This window comes from Trachurus trachurus, assembly GCF_905171665.1.
Source record: "Trachurus trachurus genome assembly, chromosome: 21".
NCBI classification, from domain to species: Eukaryota; Metazoa; Chordata; class Actinopteri; order Carangiformes; family Carangidae; genus Trachurus; species Trachurus trachurus.
The window spans coordinates 18,785,319-18,809,110 of NC_139899.1; the positions used below are offsets into that span (position 1 = coordinate 18,785,319).

Sequence of the window (23,792 nt, forward strand, 5' to 3'; positions counted from 1 at the left end):
TTAGTAGCCAAATGCTGTTTGCTGTGTTTTCTCTACATCTGGAGAAGCAGTTATTTCCTTGGACCAAACCACTCCCTCTCCTCCATCTATATGTTTTTTTTTCAGGTGTCCCAGTGCATTAGCATGTGATCTGTCTACAGCAGAACTGAAATACAATGTCAAAAGGTGAAGTAAAGAGTTATTTGTGTTCACGGTGAACAGGTTAAGCAAACAGCAGCACAGACTCAAAGGGCATCCTTTGAGGACGCCTCAGTGAACTGAGCTGAGACCGAACTGAGACCACGTTGGTTCACCTCAAAAGTGCTATCTTGGCAACACTGCAGGCTGTAACTGTTACAAACCACAGACATATTTTATATTATATGTAAGGAGCAGTTCCTGGTACTCGCCAGGCACAAGGTATATGGTCTCTCTTTCTCTCTCTTTCTCACACACACATCAGTGCTTTTTCTCTGGTGGACAAAGCTCTGCTTCAGACGTCAGAGAGCTGGAGAGTGTGGGGTGATGTGCGAAGGCAGCGGTTGAGGAAGGCCTGATTAGATCGCGTCTGAGGTCAGTCAGAGAATGTGTGGACTCCGTGTGCAGGCGTGCAGATTAAAAAACATTTTACAAGGTGTGCAGAGATGCTGAGTGTTTGTGGACCTGTTCCAAAATGCAATACAAATATACAGAGAATTGAGAGAAACAGAAATATGTGAGTTGGGATTTGATGGAATTGGATAATCCCGGAAAGGGGTTTCATATTAGCTAAGGGGAGGAAAATGTCTTACATTATCTAGGAGACACTTTGTTCCAGAGGCACAGGAACCTGCAGTCCACTAACTAATTAAAGATTCATCAGAGGGGATGTTTTGTCTGACCTTATAGGCCGCTGCTAAAAAAAACTGCACACAACCACTGAGCCACGCCCCATCTCAACACCTCACCACAGTGTGACCTGCACTCTCACTTGAACCTGAGCCTGACTCTGAGATAAAATATACGCACGGTAAGACACAAATACCTTCCAGGGGAACAGAAAAGGTTTCAGCATCTCAGACTTTCTGACAGTGGAATTTAACATTTCACACACACACACACACACATACATGCGGACACCCACACACTGTGTCACAATTTTTACTCTCCGACCCTCACCCACACACACAAACATTATTTGAAACTTACAGAGAGGTTTTGAGTGAGAGTGAGCGGTCTCAGCTTAAAAGCCTCTCGACAGGCGGTAGTCTTCTTGTCTCATAGCTGTAAGCTGATATGGATGGTTATGCTATATATTTGTACAAGTACTGAGTGAACAGAGCTAATAAATACGGTTTATTATCCCAGAGCGTATAAAAATACATCAGAACACAATTGAAAAGAAATGTGCGTGCACACCATGTGTGTGTGTATTTTTTTTTTTAGCACTGCAGGGTTCACCATAACCCGCCTGGCTTAGGATGAAAAAGGCCTTGAGAAATGAGCATCTGGAGGGCAGGTGTGGCACACAAGAGAGGAATTTTATGTCTTTATGAATCCAATGTACAAAGCTGTGCAAAAAAAAAAAAAAAAAAAAAAAGCTGGAATGGGGCAAGATTTTTATAAATTTAAAAAGATTCAGAAACGTTATGAAGTTTTATATTTTTATTATTGTGCTTGTTGTATTTATCATATCAGATTTACATGGGTGGACACAATGCACTGTTTTTCTGGACTACAGGACTGGGTTGCTGTAACATGTTTTTAATTTATTGAAAAAATAACATGAAACAACATTTCAGGGTTACTTTGTCGGATAACCACTCACATCTCTTCTTGATAATTGATAACGTAAATAACAGATTCAAATCATATGCTTTGATATGCAAGACTATTTCAGGATTAAGCTTACACTTTTACTGTAAATGCATGTATGAATACAAACATAATATATCCCAGAAGCATCTTGACATTATATTTTAGAGATGTAGGTGCTACTTTGATCCATTTGTTCAAGCATAGTTTTAGATGAACTGTGTTGCTTGCCTGGGTGTTTTACCTGCAACCCCCACCCCTCCCTCCCCACCTAAAGTCATTTAAAGCCAGTAAGCCCCCCACCCCCCTCTCAAAATCCACACCAAGTTCACACAGGAACTCATCTGACTCTATGATGTAGACAGGCAACAAGACAAACATTCCTTTCAGAGGCACCGAAAAGGTTTTAGTGTTGCTTCCTCGGGGAATTGATTCAAGCTATCTGTCCATGGAATTAACACATGCACACAGACAGACAGACACACACACACACACTCGGACACCCATGTGCTCAAAACATGTAGAAAAGTTTGCAATAGATATTACACAAACAAGACATAAGCATGCAGTCATTTTAGTTTATCTAATGAGAACTACCCATGACGTCACCCAGCTTTCACAATACGCAGGTACAAGAAGAAGAAAACCCTTACGGAGAAGCTCATATTGCCAATTAGCTGTGTTATTCTAATAAATAAGGCTGGCAATATTTTAGGTTTTTCCTACAGTCACAAATTCCATGAAAATTCCATAGAAATTCAACACAGTATGGCTTTTCAAACCACACAGGAATCTTTAAAAATAAGGCATTAATATGTGCGTTCAAGATTTTACAAAGTAAAGTAATTAAGAGAACTATAGAGAGTTAAATAAGTGTTACTCAAACATCAGTGGAAAGTGAATTTATTGGTGCGCTAGTTGAATATTTATGGAGGCAGAATGGTGCAAATTAAATGAAACGACATGATGCCCATCTTCATGTCACTTTTTTTTGGTATCATCATGGGATTTGTTGAGTAAGAAAAATATAAAATAACACCAGAGTTATTCCAAGAAACAGGTAAAAGACAAGAGACAAACTGAGGAAAGTGTGTTAGAAACATAAAATACATATTTAACAACAAAATTGCTGTACTTTAATTTACTATAAAGTGACTCTGCTGTTTGTTGTGGAATCTGTAACTATCGACTCAATCATTTACAAGGCCACGGAGAAAAAACATGATCCAGTCCATATTTGCTCACAGGCTTCATGTGACGACAGCCTTGGTATAATAAGAGAGTCAGAAGCAGAAGAGCAGAGCTGAATGTCCTACGGTTGGTGCTCTTAAATAGGATTGTATAGAGTTGCGTCAGAACATCTTCCCTTTGTACCAAGATGATGATGATGATAGTGATGATGATGATGATGATGCAAGGAATCTGTTCTGCTAGGTTGGCTCTGAGAAGCACTGCCTCTTCTTTTCAGGCTCTGGTCTGAAAATTAATCCACTGAAAAGAAATGAACGAAGACAGCACGAGTAACGTTGAAGAAAACATTGTGAAAATGTCAAGGTACTCTAAAAGTCTTCATCAGAATCGGTTTGTTCAACTTTCCCAAATAACCATGTGTCACTACTGATAGTATCTCTGTTATCTTCTCTGCTAAGGCACCGTGCTGAGTTACTCCATAGTTCTCTTAACGCTACTATTCTTGATTTGCATCATTCACAGACAGCGGTGAACATTGATTAGACGTGCAAGTAAAGTGCAGATGGAGTGCAGGTAGAACAAACACTTTGACCCCATGGAGCTGAGGTGACCTGCAAAGTCAGGTCATAACCTTTGGCTCCGTCACTAATCTTCTCAACACCTTAGTCATTCTTCCTCTATGTGTATTGTGTCTATACATGAAGTCTCATCATGACATAGAGGAAACAGAACACATCTTTCCTGTCTGACTTCTGTTTGTCAGTAAAAACACAGAGTTCATAGCTGATGTTGGTGCACTGTTCCTTCTTATTGTTCCTGCTGCACCTTGGCAGTTTGCCTCAACCCAGAATAGGGACCCTGAACTTCAAATTTTATTAACCTTCAAATCATTTCATGAGTTCATTAGCTTGACTTGTTCTTGGTGGAGAACAACATCACTATTAAGGAAGGTACAGTACAACTTCTTCAGCATTTACTGCTCCGTGTGGCTCCACGTCGCCATAAACAACATTAACTGTTCCAATGCGTCTACGATAATCTTCTTTTCTTTTTCTTTTTTTATAAAAGACACAATCTAGTATTTTCTACACTTTTCTTTTTTTTAAATGGTGTGTTGACTGACATGTTTAATGAGGCATACAGGAGAATTTGGCATCACATACTCACCTTCTTTGCGCAAAAAACACTTCCAAAGGCAGAAGCAGAGGGACATGACCAACAGAGCTGCTACTGTGGTGACTGAGATCAGGATGGTGAGAGCCGTCCCGACTAGGTTGGAGAGAAATAGAGAACTGATTAGCAGTTTTGTCAGCTGATATTTGATAAGTATTTAAGCGTAAACAGCCTTGTACTGTAGGTGTAGGAGCCAGGTTGAAGTTATGTGTACTGTACGGCCTGTGCTGGTCTGGACACTGTTTCGCTTTTATGCACCGTCACTGATCAAATTTAATATATAATCTCAAGTGTTACCATTTGATTTCTGTAAAATGTGCACTCTTGACCCATGAAACCAAGGTAAACTCTGCAAAATAAACCCGCAACAGTCACACACATCACATTAACTCCTGCACCATTAGCTGCATGACTCCATGTGCAGTATATCCACTGTGTGTGTCAGTGTGTGGAATATACATGAGGCTCGCCAGTATCCAGTCAGCTCAACTTAGCGTGAAGGCTGAAGAAAAAGAAAGATAAAAGAGACCACGATGCACCTGCCAGCACCTTAAAGCTGTTCCTTAAAAGGCTCAGCTGTAAAAAAAGAAAAAAAAGAAAAGGCATTGATCATTTGAGAGGAGTTATGTGCTAACTTGTCCCTAGCTCCAAGCAGTTGCAGGCCAGGCTGACCAGCAGGGCTCCATGTACAGTAGGTGCTGAACTCTCTAGATATAGTTTTGGATTTATATCTCAACCTAACCACTCATGGCAAATGGCCGTCTGCCCTGAGTCTGGTTCGATTTGTGGTTTCTTCCTGTTGAAAGGGAGTTTTTCCCCCCGTCTAACGCCAAGGGTTTGCTCATTGTGGGTTTTGCTCTATAATGCTGTAAGGTCTTGACCTTACCTTAAAGTGCCTCAAGATAATATGCTATGATTTGGTGCTATACAAATACAATTGAATTGAATATGAGCTTTATAGGTGATGGCTGGTGGATCTTAGGTTAGCTGTTTCTACTTGTTTCCAGTCTTTACAGCTAACCAGCTGTTGGCTGTAGTTTCATTTTAATGGACAGAGATGAGAGTGTTTTTGATTTTCTCACTGAACTATTTGCCAGAGAGTCAATAAAACCAAATGCTGAACTATATATTTCAGCCAAATCACAATTACAGTGCCAAGTAGAGATCTAAGAGATGAAGTATGAGAATTTCTGTAATTCTTCTGTAACCGTCTCTGCCCTCTGACAATCTCTTGTGTTCTTGTAAGGCAGCCGTATGTGATAAACAGAAGGCCAGGTGTAGGCCTGAACAAATGGAGACACTATGCTATTAGAAATTCTGAAACAGATCCACATGGAGGTGGTGGGTTCACCGACACCAACTCACTTTTAGTGTTCATGGATACAGCGATCGGCGACTCGAGCCCTTTGTGATGCACCAAGCATTTGACGGACACATCTTTCAGCAGCCCCGACTGGACGGTCAATGTGCTGATGACCAGAGTGGTCCCTTCGTCCTGTGGGATGTGCGTGGTCACCGGGGGGCCCTTGGTGCGGTTATCCGTCTCCACGTTCCACACAATCTCAGCCGGGGGACGGGACAAGCTGGTGCAGTTGGCCTCGATCACACCGGGAGAGGTGGTCTTGTAACTCACCTGGGGTTTGGGCAGCACTGTGGGAAATAAACAGAAAGAGCTACAGCTAACACACTAGTACACATGTATACACACACTGCACAGATATACAGTAAATGGTATATGAAAGGTTGAAAGGCTCTTTGCTAACATATTACACATTCTTCCTTGTTCCTTTGTTCTTTTGTGTGTGAAATGCACCAGCCTGAAATGTTTGGAAATGTAACACATTATGAAACACTTAGTGAAATAATTAAAGCATGCTGGTGGGAGCAGACATATGAAACATTCCATTTTAATTCACAAATTGAACATTATTCAGATTTTAGTTAGTAAAGCTACTTTGGATGACTTGCTGTGAAGTTACCTGGGAAAAACCTTGAAGCCTTTGGATCAGTTAAGGTATGTGAAAGTCTGCACACTTAAGATCCATAAGTGAATCTGTGGCTGTTTTCAATTCTCTGTGGCTGGGTGAGGAATGTGATGCACTGGAACCGAGAACATTTTTGTTGGCAAGAACACATTTAGCCACAGATATTTGGCTCTCATAGTTGTGGCGTATTCTCACAGTTCTTCTAGGTGATGAACTTCACCCACTATCGGTCTGGATAGTGTCAGATATTTGGGCTGGGTGAAACCTCAACAGGAAAAAATTCTGAATCCAAACCATAATCTCCAATGAATGAGCATGAAATTTTGAAGAATTATGGCTTTTACTTAGAATTGCATTGCATAGTTTTCCACATGGTTGCTTTTCTGTATCTTTACGCTAAATTATAAAACTTTACTGCTGTTACGTAATAATAAAGGCATATTCACACATACTGTATATTGGTATTAAATGAATACCTTGTAAAATTACCGCCCTTAAAACTGATAGGATCATACCATACTTTATAATCAATACTAGTGCTAGTTAAGGCTATTCCTAATTATAGTTATCACCAGAATATTTTACACACAAAACCATTGATGAGGTTATAAAATAAGCGTTTTTATAGATTAAATTACCTAACAACATCTAAGGAAGCTAAATTTAATTTCACCTTAACTAACTACAATTTTTCAATTTTAAAAACAGACCAACTCTGCTTAAGTAAAAAAAAAAATCAAAAAGTAAAATTGTATTCTGTATGAAAATACTCAATGACAGCATTTATCTGCATAAAAACGTCTAACTTTGATACTTATATACTACTTTAGTATAATTATGTCCTTTTATTTATAGAATGTTTTGAATGCACGCCTATTAGTTTTTCTGAAGTATTTTTTTTTTTACAGTAGGCTACAGTGGTTTCTTTTATTTTTACACTGGTTTGCTGCTTCCTCTCTAAACATTTATGTCACCACTGACATTTTGTTTGACATATAAAAGACTGAAACTGTACAGTTAAGGTTTGATGTGATCCCTGTATCCCCAGGCTGAATTTAACCCACTGACTAATGAAATTGTCGCATAATGTCTTTTGCAGGGCAATTGCATTACTGCTCAAATTATGATTTTTGATGGCCTTTCCAAAACCTTAATGATGTTATGTAGACATTTCCAGGCTTAGAAAATACATTTTCAGATTGCATTCATTGTCATGCACTTACAGACACACGAACAATCTGGGGTCATGTAATCAACCATTTTGGCCCATAACAAGAAGAGTGTTTGTGTGTGTTGGCCATCACTGTTTTTTGGACAACATGTGTGAGAGTGTGAGTGAAGGAGAATCACATCATCCAGAGCGGGATGAGCGTGGAAGACTGTTGGCAGCAATGAGCAGCGAGAAAAAAAACACACTCACACACATTAATGCTAATTGAGCCCCACTATTAGAAACACCTACTGTACTGTACAGTTCAATATCCAACAAAAGCACATCTGTTTGTTGAGATGACTGTGAGCGAAAGGGAGCAGGAGAAAAGTGGGAAAGCGAATGAGCAAAAAGGAGAGAGAGACAAAGCACAGAGGGAATCACTGTCTGCTGCAAACACTGACACAGTTATGCATCAGGACCTCACTCCCTGCCTCCATCATTCTTTCGAATGGCCCATTCTTCACATGGACACACTGCTCTGTGTTTGTGTGCTCACAAATCATCCGGCAGCTTAGCTTTGCTGCTGTATCATGAAAACATTCAGCAGCTACTTTCAGGAAGAAGAGATGAACATTCCTCTCTAAATCCCAGGGGGTACCTGCCTTCTCTTCTTTCCTACAGACATAAAGTCTGGGGTTAAGACTCCCTGTGTTCGCACTGAAGTCGTCCTCTGTTATTTCTCCCACAAGAGCCGTGTGACACGCTCTCTCACAGATAGACTGCGAGAATGTGCAGCCAACAACCTCAGCTTTACTGAAATAAAGATATCTCACTGAGGTTAACACAAAATTGATGCTTTTGTGGTAAAAAAAAAAAAAAAAAAAACTTAGCAAAAGACTGCTGAGTGCAGTAACAGCTATAGCACTGATGACTAACACATTATCTGCCCTGAGTGTCAGACATTTAGGGTTTGAGGTGCGAGTCAGTCTGTTTGATCTGCCACTTTGATAAACTACCTTGAAATTTCTCTGAAGTGTTTATAAGCCACAGAGGAAGGCTGAGTCAAAAGCCAGACCCATTATTGTGGGTGATATCCTTTACAAAAACAACAAGTATAATGATCTTAAGTATAGTGGTGTACGTTTTCACATGGTCCTTCTGGCAGATATTGATAAAGTTGCATGTATGAGTGAGAGAGAGTATGCATGATGCCTAACCACTCTCTCATTCCGTACAGCGGGCCAGTCGATGTGTGTGTGTGTGAATGTCAGATCGCTGGTTTTGGAAAATTCCAGACAGTCGGCAACAATGTCTGAAAGGTGTGGGGGGTTTCTGAAACTCTCCAACCACCTCACAAACAATTTGGGAGGAGCATAAAGCCCCTGCTCCTGTTGACCTTAGTGATTCACTGGCTTCTCATCTAATGTCTTCATATGGACTATACAGATACAAGAGTGGTTTCAATATTCTTGATAAATGTGAAGACACTTAGCTTTTCTGTTACAGATGCATTACGATGAGATTTTATCTCTCATTTCTTGGACTGGACTGGTGCTCCATAGGGAACACTTCATAACCTGAGCAGCGAGAATGATGAGAGCAGCTGCCTGCAGCTAGTAACACATTCAATGTACATATAAGCATGGGAATCTTGTATTGAGATAGTACTGGAAATATCTGAACATATACTCTAACCCCAATTTATGGCCATATAGGGAGAAAGTACATATTTAACCTGCCTTTTTTCTGAAGGACCTTATACCGTAATTATCATTTGCAATGTAACAATAACAACTGGAAAGAAAGAAAAAAAAAGGTTTACCATAGGTAGAGAGGCAAACTGTAGAGCTCTTTGGTTCCTCAGTATGTGTGTGGTACAGGCAGGTGTAGCAGCCCTCGTCCTGGATAGCCACAGGTTGGATGGTGAGTTGGGAATGGGACAGGGAGGAGCTGAGCCACACCCTTCCCTGGTACGGTGGCTCAATCATGGGGTCACTCCGCTTTGCGAAGGAGGCCACTTCTGTGGAGGCTCCTTGCGCGGGAGCGTATCTCCATACGATCTGCTCCACCTTCTCAGGGAGGCCGTAGGAACACGAGAGGGTCGCCTTCTTGCCGTTCACTGCTGTCTTGTTGTTTTCAACTGTGACTTGTGCTGGCGGGAAAGAAGAAAAACATAAGGTCACCATCCAGTGAAAGAATGATAGATGGGGAAGAAAGATAAGGGGGGAATTGGGAGAAAGAAGGTGAAATAAAGGAACATGTTAATATTCAGAAATATGAGGCACCCAAACAAAAACCAGTCATTGGAATCTGCACCAGCTGTTTCTGGTTAGTACAATGAGCCCTCCTTCTCCCTCTGCTCCACAGCTCTTTATTAACATGACTGGCTGAGCCTCAACAGACTCATCAACTTGTGTTCAGAGGTTAGGGGTGGTTAGGGACATCTGTATGCACATATTTTCTCAGTAAATCCCTGCAGCAGATTGATGTTCAGGTTGTAGGGAGGAGTACCTTTCCCCGGAGTCTATTGGAGAACTGGTTTTCCGTAATTCTAATGGGAGGGGGTAAAAGGCGGGCATCCAAGATCAGTTAAGCCAAACGTCAACAAGGGGAGAAACAATGGGAGCTGAAGGCAGCGCATTTGCTAAGGCGTGTAATTCTGCATATTTTGGTAGTTTCTCTCAAACTCGAAAATTATATTGATTCGATATCAGACAAGAGGATAGGAGGCTGCATTTGGATTTTAGCTTTATAAGCTCCCATGGTGTCTCAGGATGCGTGCTTTTAAAATGTCAACAGGACGATTAGTCAACATGACCACAACAGCAGAGTCATATCCCGTCTTGCATCATAACCTGAAAACTTGTCTTTGAACTGAACTTTGACTGTAGCTAAGTCATAAATTACAAGATATCTGTCCTGTCTAACACTGTTTTTTGAATATTACCTAATATTTTTTTCTTTTAATTTTTAACGGTGCTGATGCTGGGAAGAGAATCTTTTCATTTCCCAAGAGGTCATTCATTCATGACATGTTCATTCACCGCCATCCTTCCACTCAGTCACAATCTACTGTGTGCACTATCATTCATCATTAGTGATCTCATCTCAGGTTAAACATGTACATATCCTCTCAAGAATAACTCACCGGTAACAGTGAGGCAGATTTGTCCTTGCTTTGAACCAGTAGGATGCATGTCAAAGATGCAGGTGTAGCAGCCCTCATCGCGGAAGCCCACCCTGCGGATGGTGATAGCTGAGGTGTCCTTTGGGGAGGCCGCGAGCTCCACATGCTGCTGCCCGCTCACACTGTCTCTATTGTTGGGCTGGTAGCTCAGCAGGGTCTGGTTCTGGACGTCCAGCCAACGCACCAGCCTCAGCGATTCACCTCGCTCCTTGGAAACACTGCAGGTCAGAGTGAAGGGCTTCTCCACGGGAGCTTCCAGACGCTCTGGTGCAGTTACCCTGCCTGATACATCCACCCTGACGTCAATTACATACTGTACATAAAACATAGTCTTCTCTACTGTATTACGAGGTCTTCTTGACCTTTAAACTTCAGATCTTATCTTGCCAGACTCACCCTGTAGTCCTCCCACCAGCAGCAGGAGCAAACACACCTGCAGACTTTTCCTACAGGAGGCCTGGATCATCATCTTCTCCATTGCTCATTTAACATGGAGATGGAGGAGTGGTACTTTGATGTGAAGAAACATCAGTCATCATTAGTCAGTCCAACATGAACTTGCACTCTCCGTAATTTATGCAACTCGTGATCCAGCAGTGACACTGAGAGATGTTTACAAGCTGAGTTAACCTCATTTTCCCTACTCCTGGAGCCCGTTCAGCTCCTGAGGTCACTAGATACTAACATGCTTAAATGCATTAAAGCATCCAATAAACTGTGCAGTAGTGAGAACATATTTCCCCACAATTGCAATAACATCCATAAAAATGTTCAGAGTTTATGAGCCTTTGAACTTCTTCTGCCTCATCACTGACTAAAGACTCTCCAACAAGAACTTAATAAAATCAATAAACTCTTGATAAACTGAATACATAGTTCATAATAAATGAGATAGGCTACAATAATGATATAAAGGTTCCCTGGTTTTTGATTAGGTCATCTGTAGTCAATCAACAGAACTGAACAGAACGTGCCATCTGTAATAGAAACAGTCTATATCTCCCGTGCCATAATACAAGCATGAGACAATACTCACCTCTATTTGTGTCCTAAGGCAAAAATTAAAAGTCAGCACTTTGGGATGTTCTACCTCTGCAACATCTTGCCCATCCTCAGGATCCAACAGCAGTCTTCTGAAACTTCACTCCAGCACAAGATCCAGTCAAAACTATTTTTTACTCATCCAAGTGTTTCCTATTTTGCGGACCACCAACACAATGAACACCAGCCGGTGGCAGCTCTGGACTTGACTTCACTGGATGTAGGGGAGTTCTTCTGGATAGGGGCTAAGCCATGGATCATGTCCTGGTCCTGAGCCCCCTCTGCCCTCTAGTGTCGCTCAGTGCGCATCGCTTTCATGTTCAGCGTCCTCCTCCTGTTGAAGATGAAGAAAGTTGAAGTGGACTCATATAATGCAAGCCTGTGGGAAAATGTGGACTCATTAGTAGTAGGCTAGTAGGCCTATTAGTTGGTGTTGTAGTAGAAGAAGAGGTAGGTAATGTAGCCTAATGTAATGCAATAGTGAAGTAGTTTTAGATAGCCTATAACAAGTAGCAGCAGTGGTAGGTTTAGTCCCCTAATATTTTGTTTTTACACTAATAATTTTCACCTGTATTAAGTAGGCTATTATTAATTATAATTATCCTCTTTCAAAGTTTGTATTTTCAATTGTTCAATAGAAAGAAAGAAAGAAAGAAAGAAAGTGTTAACATTTGTGGTTTGTCGCCCTCTGCAGGTTAACACGACAAATACAAACCCCACAGAACAAAATGAAGAAACAAAAAAATACGTGATTTACTATTGTCATTGACATATAACAATGCATCAATTTTTAATGTAACCATTTCCCTTTTTTAGAAATATTTTTTAATTTACTTTTCAGCGTCTGACGTCACATTTCTGCGACGGAAGTGGGTTTAACGGACACATATGTGTGACGCACTTACACAGGCGACTACCGCTTTGACAGCTGAACGACTAATGTTTCTAAAATGAGCTCGTTAGCAACAAACCTGGCGTTGAAAACCTTGCGAGCCTGATTATACTTGTACATCAGCATGGAGTGAAACTGTCCCCTGTCCTCCTTCACCTGTACAGTGAGTTTTTGACGGACTAAAGGTTGTTTTGTTTTATATACGGACCTCATCATGTCGTTCCTGGTGGACTCAGTCATCATGTTCACCTCACAGGTAATGTGTGGAGCTGAGGATTTTAGGAAAACACGAACTGTTTCTCGTGTGATTAAGCACATTCACAACATCTCCTCAGTTAACATTGTTGTTATCTGGTACTTAGCTGTAGCTTGAGCTCTTGAGGAAGCAGCGTTTTCTTAGAGAGTTCACCAACTCAAAACTCAACTCTTTAACTAATCAACTCTTTAAAACTAAACTGTGGGAAACTCTAAACACTTAGCTATAAAGTGCAGTTGATTCAAAATTCATGAATTGTGGCCAAGTACAGAAGACTGGGTTGACCAGTACTGAGTAAAAGTTTGAGCTAATACAAGAGCGAATGATATCAACTATAATACTGTGAGTTATTTGTATTTATCAATCACATGCATACTACGGTATACTAAACTGAGGAAAAATACACCATCAGTTCTTATTGGTGCAGTTTTACACAGTGTGTTCTGTTGATCTGCTGCAGGACTCCTTGAAACAAATTCTTTATTAATCTTGTGGTCACTGAAATCCTGCACAATGAATTATGAAATGATCATCATGATATATGTGTATGTGTGTTTTGTTTTTTGTTTTTTATTGTTCTATGGACCGCCGCTGTGTCCGAAATAAAGTATTGAATTGAATTGAATTGAATTGAATTGAATTGAATTGATCAGACACCTCAGAAATAATGTTTTTTAATGGTCCGTCCTCCAGTGTTGTAAAACTAGATGGTTGTATTGCAATTTTGCCTTGAGATGAGAAGCAGTTTGGGAATTGTTAGGCCCCAATTTGTAATAGGGTGTTTCTAAAGCTCTTAAAGACAACATGGTTATAAATCATTACAATAATGAGAAGCGAGTCTGATCAGATGTTAAATTTTTGTTTAAAATGTTTTTGTCTTACCAAATATATTTGTGGTACAATCTCACCAAAACTCTAATTAAATATTTTGGTAATTTGGTTATTTCGACTATTTAAACATGCTTATGAATGTGGTAGTTTGACATCACGTAGCAAAGATAGGCAAAATTAATTTTTTTAGAATTCACTGTGTCTTCTTCCCCGACAGGTGCTGTTCTTTGGATTTGGTTGGTTATTCTTTATGCGCCAGTTGTTCAAAGACTATGAGGTAAACTCTTATCCCAAACAATTCATTTTCAAATAGCCATTAGGATCAGTCTGCAGATACCACCACAGGCATACCATCATAATAACATCTGACCACTTCAACTGTCTGTTCATGTGTTTGTTGACAGGTGCGACAGTACGTTGTCCAGGTGGTTTTCTCTGTCACTTTTGCTTTTTCTTGTACCATGTTTGAACTCATCATCTTTGAGATTCTGGGTGCCTTAAGTACCAGGTAAATACATTTCCCATGGGCTATAAATGTGCCTTATTGCTGCTTTTCTCTGATGAAGAATTTTGTCTCTGATGAAGGATTTGTGCCTTTTTTGTCTTTGCCACAGTTCCCGGTATTTCCATTGGAAACTGAATCTGTATGTGATACTGCTGGTTCTAATCTTTGTGGTGCCTTTCTACATTGGCTACTTTGTCGTCAGCAACATACGCCTGTGTAAGAACAGCCGCTTTCAACTATCCGAAACAAAACATTTTAGTCAAAAAACGTATTGTAAAATGTACTGGGGGGTGTCACACGTGTTACAGTAAACTGTTTGTTGTGTGTCTGTGTAGTGCAGAGACAGAGGCTTCTGTTTGCCTGTATGGTGTGGTTTACCTTCATGTATTTCTTCTGGAAATTGGGAGATCCATTTCCTATCCTCAGTCCAAAACATGGTAAATATGCCTTATTCTCCTGTCTCGACATTAGTCTTTTATATTTGAAATATTGTGCCTATGATTTAAAAATAAGTATGTGTTATTTCTCTTAATGTCAGAGGACTTTATCTTGAAACAGTGGTGTTGCCATGCTCTATTTTTTTCAGGCATTCTGTCCATTGAGCAGCTCATCAGTCGTGTTGGTGTGATTGGAGTCACTCTCATGGCTCTGCTGTCTGGGTTTGGTGCTGTCAACTGTCCCTACACTTACATGTCCTATTTTCTTAGGTAAACTCGGCTGAACGTTTTCTCTGATATTACCCTAATCAGCTGTATCACATAATTTGGGGAGGGTTTGAATAAATAGTCATTGTAATCCTGTTTGTACAACAGCACCCAGACACAAGCTCCTGTTGTTTTATACTTCTTGCTTTTGTTGTGCTCACAGAAATGTAACAGACAGCGATATCCTTGCTCTGGAGAGACGACTGCTCCAAACTATGGACATGATTGTCAGCAAGAAGAAACGGTGAGCAAAGAAAACAATCTATTTATTAATGGACATGACTCAAACGAATCACTGTGTTTGCCGGCTACAATGTGTAAAGTGTTTATTCTTTGTGTGTAGAATTGCCATGACACGGAGGCAGATGTACCAACGTGGGGAAGACCAGAACAAACAGACAGGATTTTGGGGCATGATCAAGAGTGTTACCTCTCCCCAAACAGGCAGCGAAAGTATCCTTTAACCTACTATTGAATAGGATGTCAAAATGTTTTTTTGCGACTACAGTCTATTCAAAAGGTGTTGCTCACATGTTGTTATGTTTCTGCTTGAAAAAAAGTCCTCAATCTACACTCAATAACCCATAATGAGAAACACAACTCTTGGATTTTCTGCAAATGTAATAAAAAGGAGAGGCTGAAACATCACATGAACAGAAACATTCAGACCCTCAGTTCTTAGTCGGAGCACCTTTGGCAGTGATTGCAGCCTTTAGGCTTCTTATGACGTCACAGAAGCTTTGTTTCTCAGGATTTGAAAGGTTTTCTTTCCATCTCTGCCAGGTTTGAATGGAGACCTTTGGTGGGCAGCCATTTGCAGGGCTGTTTGAGTGGGTTCAGTTCAGATCAGGGCACTGGCAGGGCAAATCACTCTGTGAGCCACTCCTGTGTTATCTTGGCTGTGTGCTTAGCGTTATTATCCTGTTGGAAAGCAAACCAGTCTGAGGTCTTGAGTGCTTTGTGCCAGGTTTTCACTCTCTCTGAACCAGAGCTGTCCTCGGATATCTTCAGAACCCTCACAGCATGTTGTTGCCATGTTTCACTACTATGATGGTATAGACAGGTGGTAGTAATACCTGGTTACAAAGGCACACTAAAATGCCATACAGTCCATGCTTCCCTTCATCAGACCAGATTATTCTGCTTTTATTCATGTGTCGTACAATGAGATCAGAGAGTGTTTTGTGTAAATCTTGTGTGTAGTAGATGTCGGCCTTGACTACCTCCCCCTTCCAGACCTCTCTCTGATCCAGCAGGAAGTTGATGCTCTGGAGGAGCTGAGTCGACAACTCTTTCTGGAAACTGTGGACCTGCAAGCCACCAAGGTAACACCTCTTGCACGTACACACACACACACACATAGAAGCACACACAGCTTTTGACCTGCAAAGTTTATAACTCTATTTTATGGCTCTTACAAAGTTGAAGTATAATCTGTAATGCAGTTTCTTCGACCACCAAGGACTGCCGGTCCGTCCAGAGATTCAGCTGACAAAGGCCTGTCCCAAAACAAATTCAGAAACAAACAGATGAATGTTTTTTTATCAGTTTACAACTTTATTGCTCACTAACGCAAGTACAGCTGCATTTGTTTGTGTTTCCCATTCAGTTATTGTGGGTGAATGTTTGTGTTTGTAGTTGGTATCTCCCCCACCTCCTCCTTGTGACAGTGAGCAGACGTGCAGCTGAGAGAGAGGCCGAGACCAGTTAAAGATTACAGAGCTAGATAAAAAGCATGTTTCACAGAGAGGCTCCTTTTCTGGAAATTGCTCTTTATAGCAGCCGATTAGAGTGACTACACAGCATCATAATCAGCTCAAAGAGGCTAAAAAGCTCCATAGAGCTGCAAAGCTGTTTCTCTGTTGATCTGGTAGTATAGGGGACCTGCTTCACCTCACACAGCCATTGTTATTTAATGGTGACATCCAAAAAATCAAATCAATCCCACTCTACCTACTATCTAAATGTAGAAGTCTCCTTTTCATGTTTATGCTGTTTTTTTCAAACCTGTAATTTAAAGCATGTTTATTGCTACTCTACTACATCATCACATCCCGTATTGCATCACAAGATCTAATAAAATAAACACAATAAACCAAAAAACTGTTTAGAAACTTTTGATAGCATGCTTTCAGGTCTGCTATATGCAAATACAATAGTTCATGTAGACCGTATGAATATCATATAATTTATATCAGTGGTTTTCACACAAATCAGTAATTAAGATTACATAATTTCACAATCATCCAGGACTGACACTTCGACTAAGAATTATTAACCCATGCACCTGACAATCATGACACATGCTCACATTTATCAATATACACTACACCCATCTTAATTACCCCATTTGCAGATGGTGAGAAGATAAATGATTTGCTGACCTCCTTTTCTTATCTTTAGGAGCGAATCGAGTACTCGAAGACATTCCAGGGGAAATACTTCAATTTTCTCGGCTACTTCTTTTCCATCTATTGTGTGTGGAAAATCTTCATGGTGAGAACATTCACATTCATGTCTCACACTCGTGCATGAGTATTCTTAGTGCTGTGCCTCGTGGTTACACAATCACTTTGTGTTGTGTTTTACGCTGAATTTAAAATCCCAATCTTGTCTCCAATAGGCCACTATCAACATTGTGTTTGACCGAGTCGGGAAGACGGATCCAGTGACGAGGGGCATTGAAATTACAGTGAACTACTTGGGTATTCAGTTTGATGTAAGACACACACACACACACACACACACACACACACACACACACACACACACACACACACACACACACACACACACACACACACACACACACATGCACAAACACCTGCAGCAATAGAGTCACATGTCATACATGACCTCCCGTAAAGATAATTGCCAGCCCATTATCATCTACTCTGCCTGCTTTATCGGCACTAAAACCTGGTCATGCTCTCTTTATACCGTTTCCTACCTAGACAAATTATTTGATTGAATTCACAGAGCTCATACTCACAGAGCAATACATTTAAATTTCAATGAGAAAATGATGAATGTAAAATCAAAGGTGTCTGCCGCTTACCCTGCTCTAATTTCCTCTCATCGCTGTGCTTTTTTTGTTTCCTTTTGTTCTCATTCTCCCTGTCACAGGTAAAATTTTGGTCTCAACACATTTCCTTCATCTTGGTGGGAATAATAATCGTTACATCCATCCGTGGCTTACTCATCACCCTCACTAAGGTAAAACTCTCATATGGTGCATGTTGAATAGGCCACATAAGTTGGGGATATTTTTTTTAATAGTAAGCCCTAAAACGTTTCCTCTTTTCATCATTTTCAGTTTTTCTACGCAATATCAAGCAGCAAGTCTTCCAACGTCATCGTGCTTGTCCTCGCTCAGATCATGGTGAGTGTGTTTGCCTGGAGTTTGTCTTCTAAGAGAGAGCAAAGTCTGCAAACAACATGAAAAATCAAGAACATTTCCTTTCTGTGTCTCTTACTCTAACAGGGGATGTATTTTGTATCATCTGTGCTGCTGATGCGCATGAGCATGCCGCTGGAGTATCGCTCCATTGTGAGCGAGGTTCTCGGAGAGCTGCAGTTCAACTTCTACCACCGCTGGTTCGACGTCATCTTCCTGGTCAGCGCCCTGTCCAGCATCCTCTTTCTCTACCTGGCCCACAAGCAGTCACCAGAGAAACACATGGCCCTCTGATCTCCCAGTGTCTTTAATGTGACTCCTGATCCACAGGGTGACTTTTAATCTGGAATTTAGGGATATCCACAGATCAATTTTTTTTATACAGGATGTAATTATGTGGACTACCTGTTCCTGAATCAGGAATGGCCTATGTTGGATACAAGTGTTGGGAAACTACTTGGGCACATCAGGGAACAGCTTCGAAGGCGTGTTTCCTTGAATTAAAAGGTATTTTCACACCAACTCTTCTTCGAGGAATTGAATTTTAAAATGCAAATATAAACACTTTGCTTTATTCTTTTGGCCAATTTTTTTTCTCTTAGTTTGTCTGAACACACTGGAGCTGTACTGTTCACAGCACACCCCTGCTTCACTCACACTGAAGTGTTAAATGTTATATATGAAGAAAAAATCGACATCACTCATGTTCTTCCCCTGTTGTTTTCAACAAAATATTTCATTTATTCAGGAATGCAACCAGATACACATAAAGGAATCTTTGTTCATATATGTGGTCATTTATTTGTGTTCATGGAAATTGTTTCTCATTTGGTGTCATTTTAGAAATGGAAACAACAAAGGCTGATTTTTTTTTTAGGCATTAAATAAAGACAGCAGCTTTTTCATACAGAAAAAATGATCCAAGGAAGGCCAAAGTATTCACTGGCACTGATAGTGTTTTCTTAACGTCTGCAGCTGTTCTCCTCTGATTCAAAGATACAGTTTGTCTCTTCTATAATCTTAACGGAAAGAAGTGAAGCCCACAGAGCCAATTAACAACAACAACAAAAATGGATCAACTTTTAGATTGACAAAGGCCAAATCAGGAAACGTGTCCTTGAGATTCAAAGTCTCTCATCGAGACTTTCTAGAGAAGAAGACGATGACGCAGATGGGGTCTAAACAAAACGGGGGGGGAAAAATCACAATTACTACATTTATAAACATTTGTACACACATTTATAAAGCTAACAGAGATTGAAAAAGTAGGTTAAGAGTCCACAGCCATGCTGGAGGCTCAGTGAGGTTGTAGTCGGGCACACTGCTGGTGGCTTGACTTAAAAGCAGTTGTCAGTATGCTAACAAAGTGATGTTTTACAAACATTATGTTCACCATCACGGAGTGTGTTAGCATGCTACCATTAGCCAACTGATGCTAAACCAAAAGTACAGCTAAGACAGATGATAATGTGGTTGGTTTAAGTTTTGGATGATGGTGGCACTAGATGAAAAGTTAGGATTACAGAAGTTGTTACTATTGGTCTTTAGGGAAACATCTGTATCTGGACCATATTTCATAGCTCTCTATCCAATATTTGGGGATTGGTTTCTCTGGAAACCACAAACTTCAACCTTGCATTAGCACTTGATGAAGAGTTGAAATGGAAAGACATTTAATCAGACAAGTGAAAACTTTGACCTGCTGGTGGTGCTAGAGGAAAGGAGTTGATCATCAACATAACCGGACACCATTGATGTGTAAAACAAAATTCATAACAATCCACTCAATAACTGTTGAGATATTTTAGTCTGGACCAAATTAGTAAGCAGACTTATCAATGTTACCATCCTATTAGTGATGCCACCACCATGGTCAAAAATGTTGAAAGATGTTTAAAAAGCATCACTTACTCTCTCTCTTGCTTGTTTAGTTGGAGTCTCAGGTCTGGCCTCCTTGTGGTGTTTCTCCTCTGGAGTCTCAGGTCTGGCCTCCTTGTGGTGTTTCTCCTCTGGAGTCTCTGACGTGTGGATTTGAGCGTAGGAAGTTTCCCCGAGCAGCAGGCGTGTGATCGTCACTCCTTTGGCTTTGAGCTGATCGTAGACGCTCCTCTCAGCCACCAGCATCTCCAGAGAGCTGCCAGTGCTGTGAATAATTGCCACCACCTCCTCGTGGTTGCTCTGCTCCACGTTGATCCCGTTCACCTCCACCACAACGTCGTCGTCCTCCAGGCCGGCCCTGTCAGCCACTCCGCCCTTCACCACCTGAGACGAAGCTTGTCTTACCGTCTTTGATTCAAAACAGTATTGATCAAATAGTGGACGTTCTTGTAAGTCTCACCTGCTTGATGTACTGTCCGCAGACACCTTGGATGCCGTTGAGGTGAAATCCGTATCCAGCTGAGGTTTTCCCCATCTTACAGAGTTTAGGCTTGAGCTCCTGAGCAGGTTTGGATGGTTGGGCAGTAGCGGGTATGCCGATGGCCTCTGTGTAACTGGGTGGAGAGTTGATTTCCTTCATCTCCTCCCAGAAAAGCATGGGAGACACTTTCCCCTGCATGGGACAAAACATTATATTATAACATTATACGCATCGTCTGCAAGATGCGTTCAAGTTTGAGGGTCCTTTTCTTTACTCACCTGCAGATACATTTGATCTGTTTCTTTGTCCACCACCAAGAGGCAGCAATTGTTGCCACTCTGCTTGATCTTCTTCACCACCTGCTCATGGCTGCAGCCCTCCACCTCCTCGCCATCCACAGCCACGAGTCTGTCCATGTCCTTCAGACATGCTTTCTCTGCCGGGCTGCCTCTGTCTATGTCCTTGATGAAGTGACCTAAACAGTGTTAATGGACACACTGTCAAAACTGTTCTCTCTGCAGATTGCAGGTTAATGTTATTGGATACAAGGGTTATATTTAAATGATTGTATTGATCACGGCCTTGCCTGCGTGCTTGGGCTCCTCTCTGAGCAGGAAGCCGTATCCATCCGGTCCTTTGATCATGTTGCTGATGCGTGGCTTGTGAGGGAGGTACTTGGTTGTGGCTAACCACCCTCCTATCTTCATCCGTTTGTTCTGGTAGTGCTTGTCTGCTTCCTGGTCAACCAAAAGGAACATGATGCTGCCGCCCCCCATCTTGATCTTCTCCACGGCCTGATCGTGTGTGGAGTCTTCTACGTTCTCCCCGTTGACTTCCAACAGCCGGTCGTTGAATTTGACCCCAGCTCTGTCGGCTATTCCTCCTGGGATCACTTCTGTCATGAACAAACCGTGCTCACCTAAAGAGGATGTTACAGGAGATGTACAAAAAATTGAGATATTTGACTGATGTTACAGAGATCAAAGAGTTCCACATCCCATCTGTTGAAATGGTAGCACCACATCGCCCAAAGACTTTATACAGCAGATAAATCATTTGATGAACACATCTCTTGGTTGCCAGGTTGTTTTCTTTGCCTTCTGTTTGCCTCTTCTTCCATCTAAAAAAGAGCTACAGTATAGAGAAACTAAACTAAAACACACATTGCACACTAAAGAGGTTCATGGTTAAAGTAATCTTTATTATATCCAAGAGGCTCTTTGTTGCACAGCCAGCAGCAAATAAATATAGTAATTACACACACCACCTACACTAAAAAAGTTCATGCAAAATGTACACACACACAATTCCTGATCCTTGTCACCATTTGTTCAACACTAGAGGGTTCTTGGGTGTTGTATTGAATGTAATTGAGGTTGTGTATAAATGCTTTTTGTGAGTCCAGGGGGAGCTGCTCAAAATCTTGTGTGTCCTCAAGTGATGTGACCTGGGTCAGTGTTGATTGGGTCTGAAGACAAAAAGATGTGACCTTACCACACCTGCAGCCTTCTCCTTCTCATGTCTGCTTGAGCTGTTATTATATTTACACATCCAAATCTCCATGTGTTTGATAATGATGCAGATGTGCAGAGCTAAATGATTGGAGTACTCTTTAAATTTACCCCAACACTGATTATTGGATTATTGGATTTAATCCCTTCCTAATAGGATGTCTTTTTAATAATGAGTTTTTAAAAGTTTGCAATTATAGGTGTAAGTAAGTAAATTGGTATTAGAAGTGATCCAGATGCTCTGCCGCTCATTTCCAGAGGGTAAATGGTCAGACAGTCTATTTAAGGCCTAATTAAATTAAATGGCTAAATTAGACAAACTCATGTGTGACTTTGGCAACCCAAATTTTGTTCATAATGACATAGGCTTATCAGTAAATCAGAAGACAGTGCTCTATTAACCATTAATTAGTTCCAACTTCAAATCTAAAGCAATAATGTCCAGCAGGTTTTTTTCTTTAGCTATCGGCACAGGTAGATTATACGGTATATGTGTGTCATGATTTGTGTTTCTCAGGGTTTTTGTAGTTTTATCAGCAGATGTCCTAAATTAGGATACTCCAGCCTGTCCCTCGAGCTCACCTTTAATTGAGCGAAGAGAAAACCCATAGCCTGAGCCGGACTTGACCATGTAGCACAGTTTGGGTTTTGGACTCTGTTTGGCCACACCATTAGCAAGTGGTGAGCTCTGAGGGTTGGAGAGATTTACTCCCTGGGCTTTTGCTTGCTTGTAGGAGGCTTCATCCAGGATGTGGAAGATGACGGACGCTCCACTGTTTCTCACCATGTCCACCACCTGTTCCAGGGAAACAAGAAGGCTCAGAGGCAGTGTGTTCATCACAGGACTGGAGTCCCCCAACTTCTGATTGATTGTTATTGATTTAACAATTACACTTTAACATGTATCTTCTCAGATTATTCACCTGCGAATGGGGCAGTTCGTCAACAAATGCCCCATTGACCCGGAGGATGCGTTCTCCATCTTTCATGCCAGCCAGTTCAGCTGGACCTCCCATTTCCAGACAGCGGATCAGGTGACCCTCCTCGCCCTGCTCCACCCTCAGATAGAAGCCAAACGTCTGACCCGGCTTCTTGGTTAGAGCAATCACCTTGGGCTTGTACCCGGCCATGTCCTGACACAGAGAAGAGTTTAAATACCACAGACACAAAAATCACAAAGTCTCCTAATGTCTGTCATAAAAAGTGGTAAGTCCATTATTTTCTTAACTTAAATTGAAACAGTTTGCTCCTTAAACCATCAAATTCTTTTTTTTTCTGCATGTCATTCCCCCTTTCTCTGCCTCCCCATCTCCTGTTTATCTCTACTGTTCTGTCAAGTAAAGGCAAAAAGCCATTAGAAAGAAAACAAAACAAGAAAACAAGATTAATTTTACTTGACTGAAAGATATAGAGAAAATAGTCCTGCAGGTTTACATGCTGTGGCACTTTGATGCTGTGCTTCACACATACAGTACAAAGAAGAGACAGACAAGTACTATGTTTTTCACTTTATATTAGGAGAAGCTGCCGTTATTACTGAACTCAAGATCTGTCCTCTGTCTCGCCCTTTACCTGTCACGACTGTCACGCTTAAAATATATCCAGTGAGGAGCAGAGAAGCGCGGGCCTGAAAGAGTCATGGAAGTGCTGATTGCCTCAGATGGAGCGTCGATCTTGCACGTCAGTGTTGCAGTGACAGTTAATGGTTAATAGCAGGCGCTGCTGACTGTGGTGATGACTGTCTTTTAAAGGACAGCCTGGACTTTGAGTGTCACTGTAATCCTCTCATTAGATTGTTATTTCCATATCAGAAGGTCATAAAGGATACGTGTGT

General features: G+C 41.1%; 3 protein-coding genes across 3 annotated transcripts; 1 reads left to right on the top strand and 2 right to left on the bottom strand.

Moving 5' to 3' along the window:
• Positions 1 to 3,052: 3,052 nt before the first annotated feature.
• On the bottom strand, positions 3,053 to 11,679 carry LOC311004240 (OX-2 membrane glycoprotein). Its single transcript, XM_083996195.1, has 7 exons — positions 11,499 to 11,679; positions 10,859 to 10,972; positions 10,424 to 10,744; positions 9,098 to 9,427; positions 5,503 to 5,787; positions 4,132 to 4,233; positions 3,053 to 3,264 (listed from the first exon to the last, which is right to left on the bottom strand). The coding sequence occupies exons 2-7, from the start codon at positions 10,938 to 10,940 to the stop codon at positions 3,257 to 3,259; spliced, it is 1,128 nt and encodes a 375-aa protein (XP_083852321.1). The 5' UTR covers positions 10,941 to 10,972; positions 11,499 to 11,679; the 3' UTR covers positions 3,053 to 3,256.
• Positions 11,680 to 12,405: 726 nt separating this feature from the next.
• Positions 12,406 to 18,820, top strand: LOC311004195 (Golgi pH regulator). Its single transcript, XM_083996144.1, has 14 exons — positions 12,406 to 12,651; positions 13,700 to 13,759; positions 13,887 to 13,990; positions 14,097 to 14,203; positions 14,323 to 14,424; positions 14,574 to 14,694; positions 14,855 to 14,935; positions 15,035 to 15,144; positions 15,928 to 16,016; positions 17,095 to 17,187; positions 17,315 to 17,410; positions 17,818 to 17,907; positions 18,008 to 18,073; positions 18,176 to 18,820. The coding sequence occupies exons 1-14, from the start codon at positions 12,610 to 12,612 to the stop codon at positions 18,380 to 18,382; spliced, it is 1,368 nt and encodes a 455-aa protein (XP_083852270.1). The 5' UTR covers positions 12,406 to 12,609; the 3' UTR covers positions 18,383 to 18,820.
• A 392-nt stretch (positions 18,821 to 19,212) lies between these two features.
• pdzk1 (PDZ domain containing 1) lies at positions 19,213 to 23,088 on the bottom strand (the record flags this gene model as incomplete). Its single annotated transcript, XM_083995981.1, has 7 exons — positions 19,213 to 19,266; positions 20,000 to 20,350; positions 20,427 to 20,639; positions 20,726 to 20,922; positions 21,034 to 21,366; positions 22,541 to 22,754; positions 22,882 to 23,088. 7 exons carry the CDS (start codon positions 23,086 to 23,088, stop codon positions 19,213 to 19,215), a joined length of 1,569 nt encoding a protein of 522 aa, XP_083852107.1.
• Between the last annotated feature and the right edge of the window lie 704 nt (positions 23,089 to 23,792).

What these genes read in the sequence shown, in the direction of transcription:
- LOC311004240 (XM_083996195.1), bottom strand. Translation starts at nt 10,940, where the DNA reads ATGGAGAAGATGATGATCCAGGCCTCCTGTAGGAAAAGTCTGCAGGTG. An exon ending in AATCTGCCTCACTGTTACCG is followed by an intron (nt 9,428 to 10,423) that starts GTGAGTTATTCT and finishes CTTTCCCGCCAG; the next exon opens with CACAAGTCACAGTTGAAAAC. An exon ending in TGTATCCATGAACACTAAAA is followed by an intron (nt 4,234 to 5,502) that starts GTGAGTTGGTGT and finishes TCTCCAACCTAG; the next exon opens with TCGGGACGGCTCTCACCATC.
- LOC311004195 (XM_083996144.1), top strand. Translation starts at nt 12,610, where the DNA reads ATGTCGTTCCTGGTGGACTCAGTCATCATGTTCACCTCACAG. An exon ending in CGTCAGCAACATACGCCTGT is followed by an intron (nt 14,204 to 14,322) that starts GTAAGAACAGCC and finishes GTGTCTGTGTAG; the next exon opens with TGCAGAGACAGAGGCTTCTG. An exon ending in TACTCATCACCCTCACTAAG is followed by an intron (nt 17,908 to 18,007) that starts GTAAAACTCTCA and finishes CATCATTTTCAG; the next exon opens with TTTTTCTACGCAATATCAAG.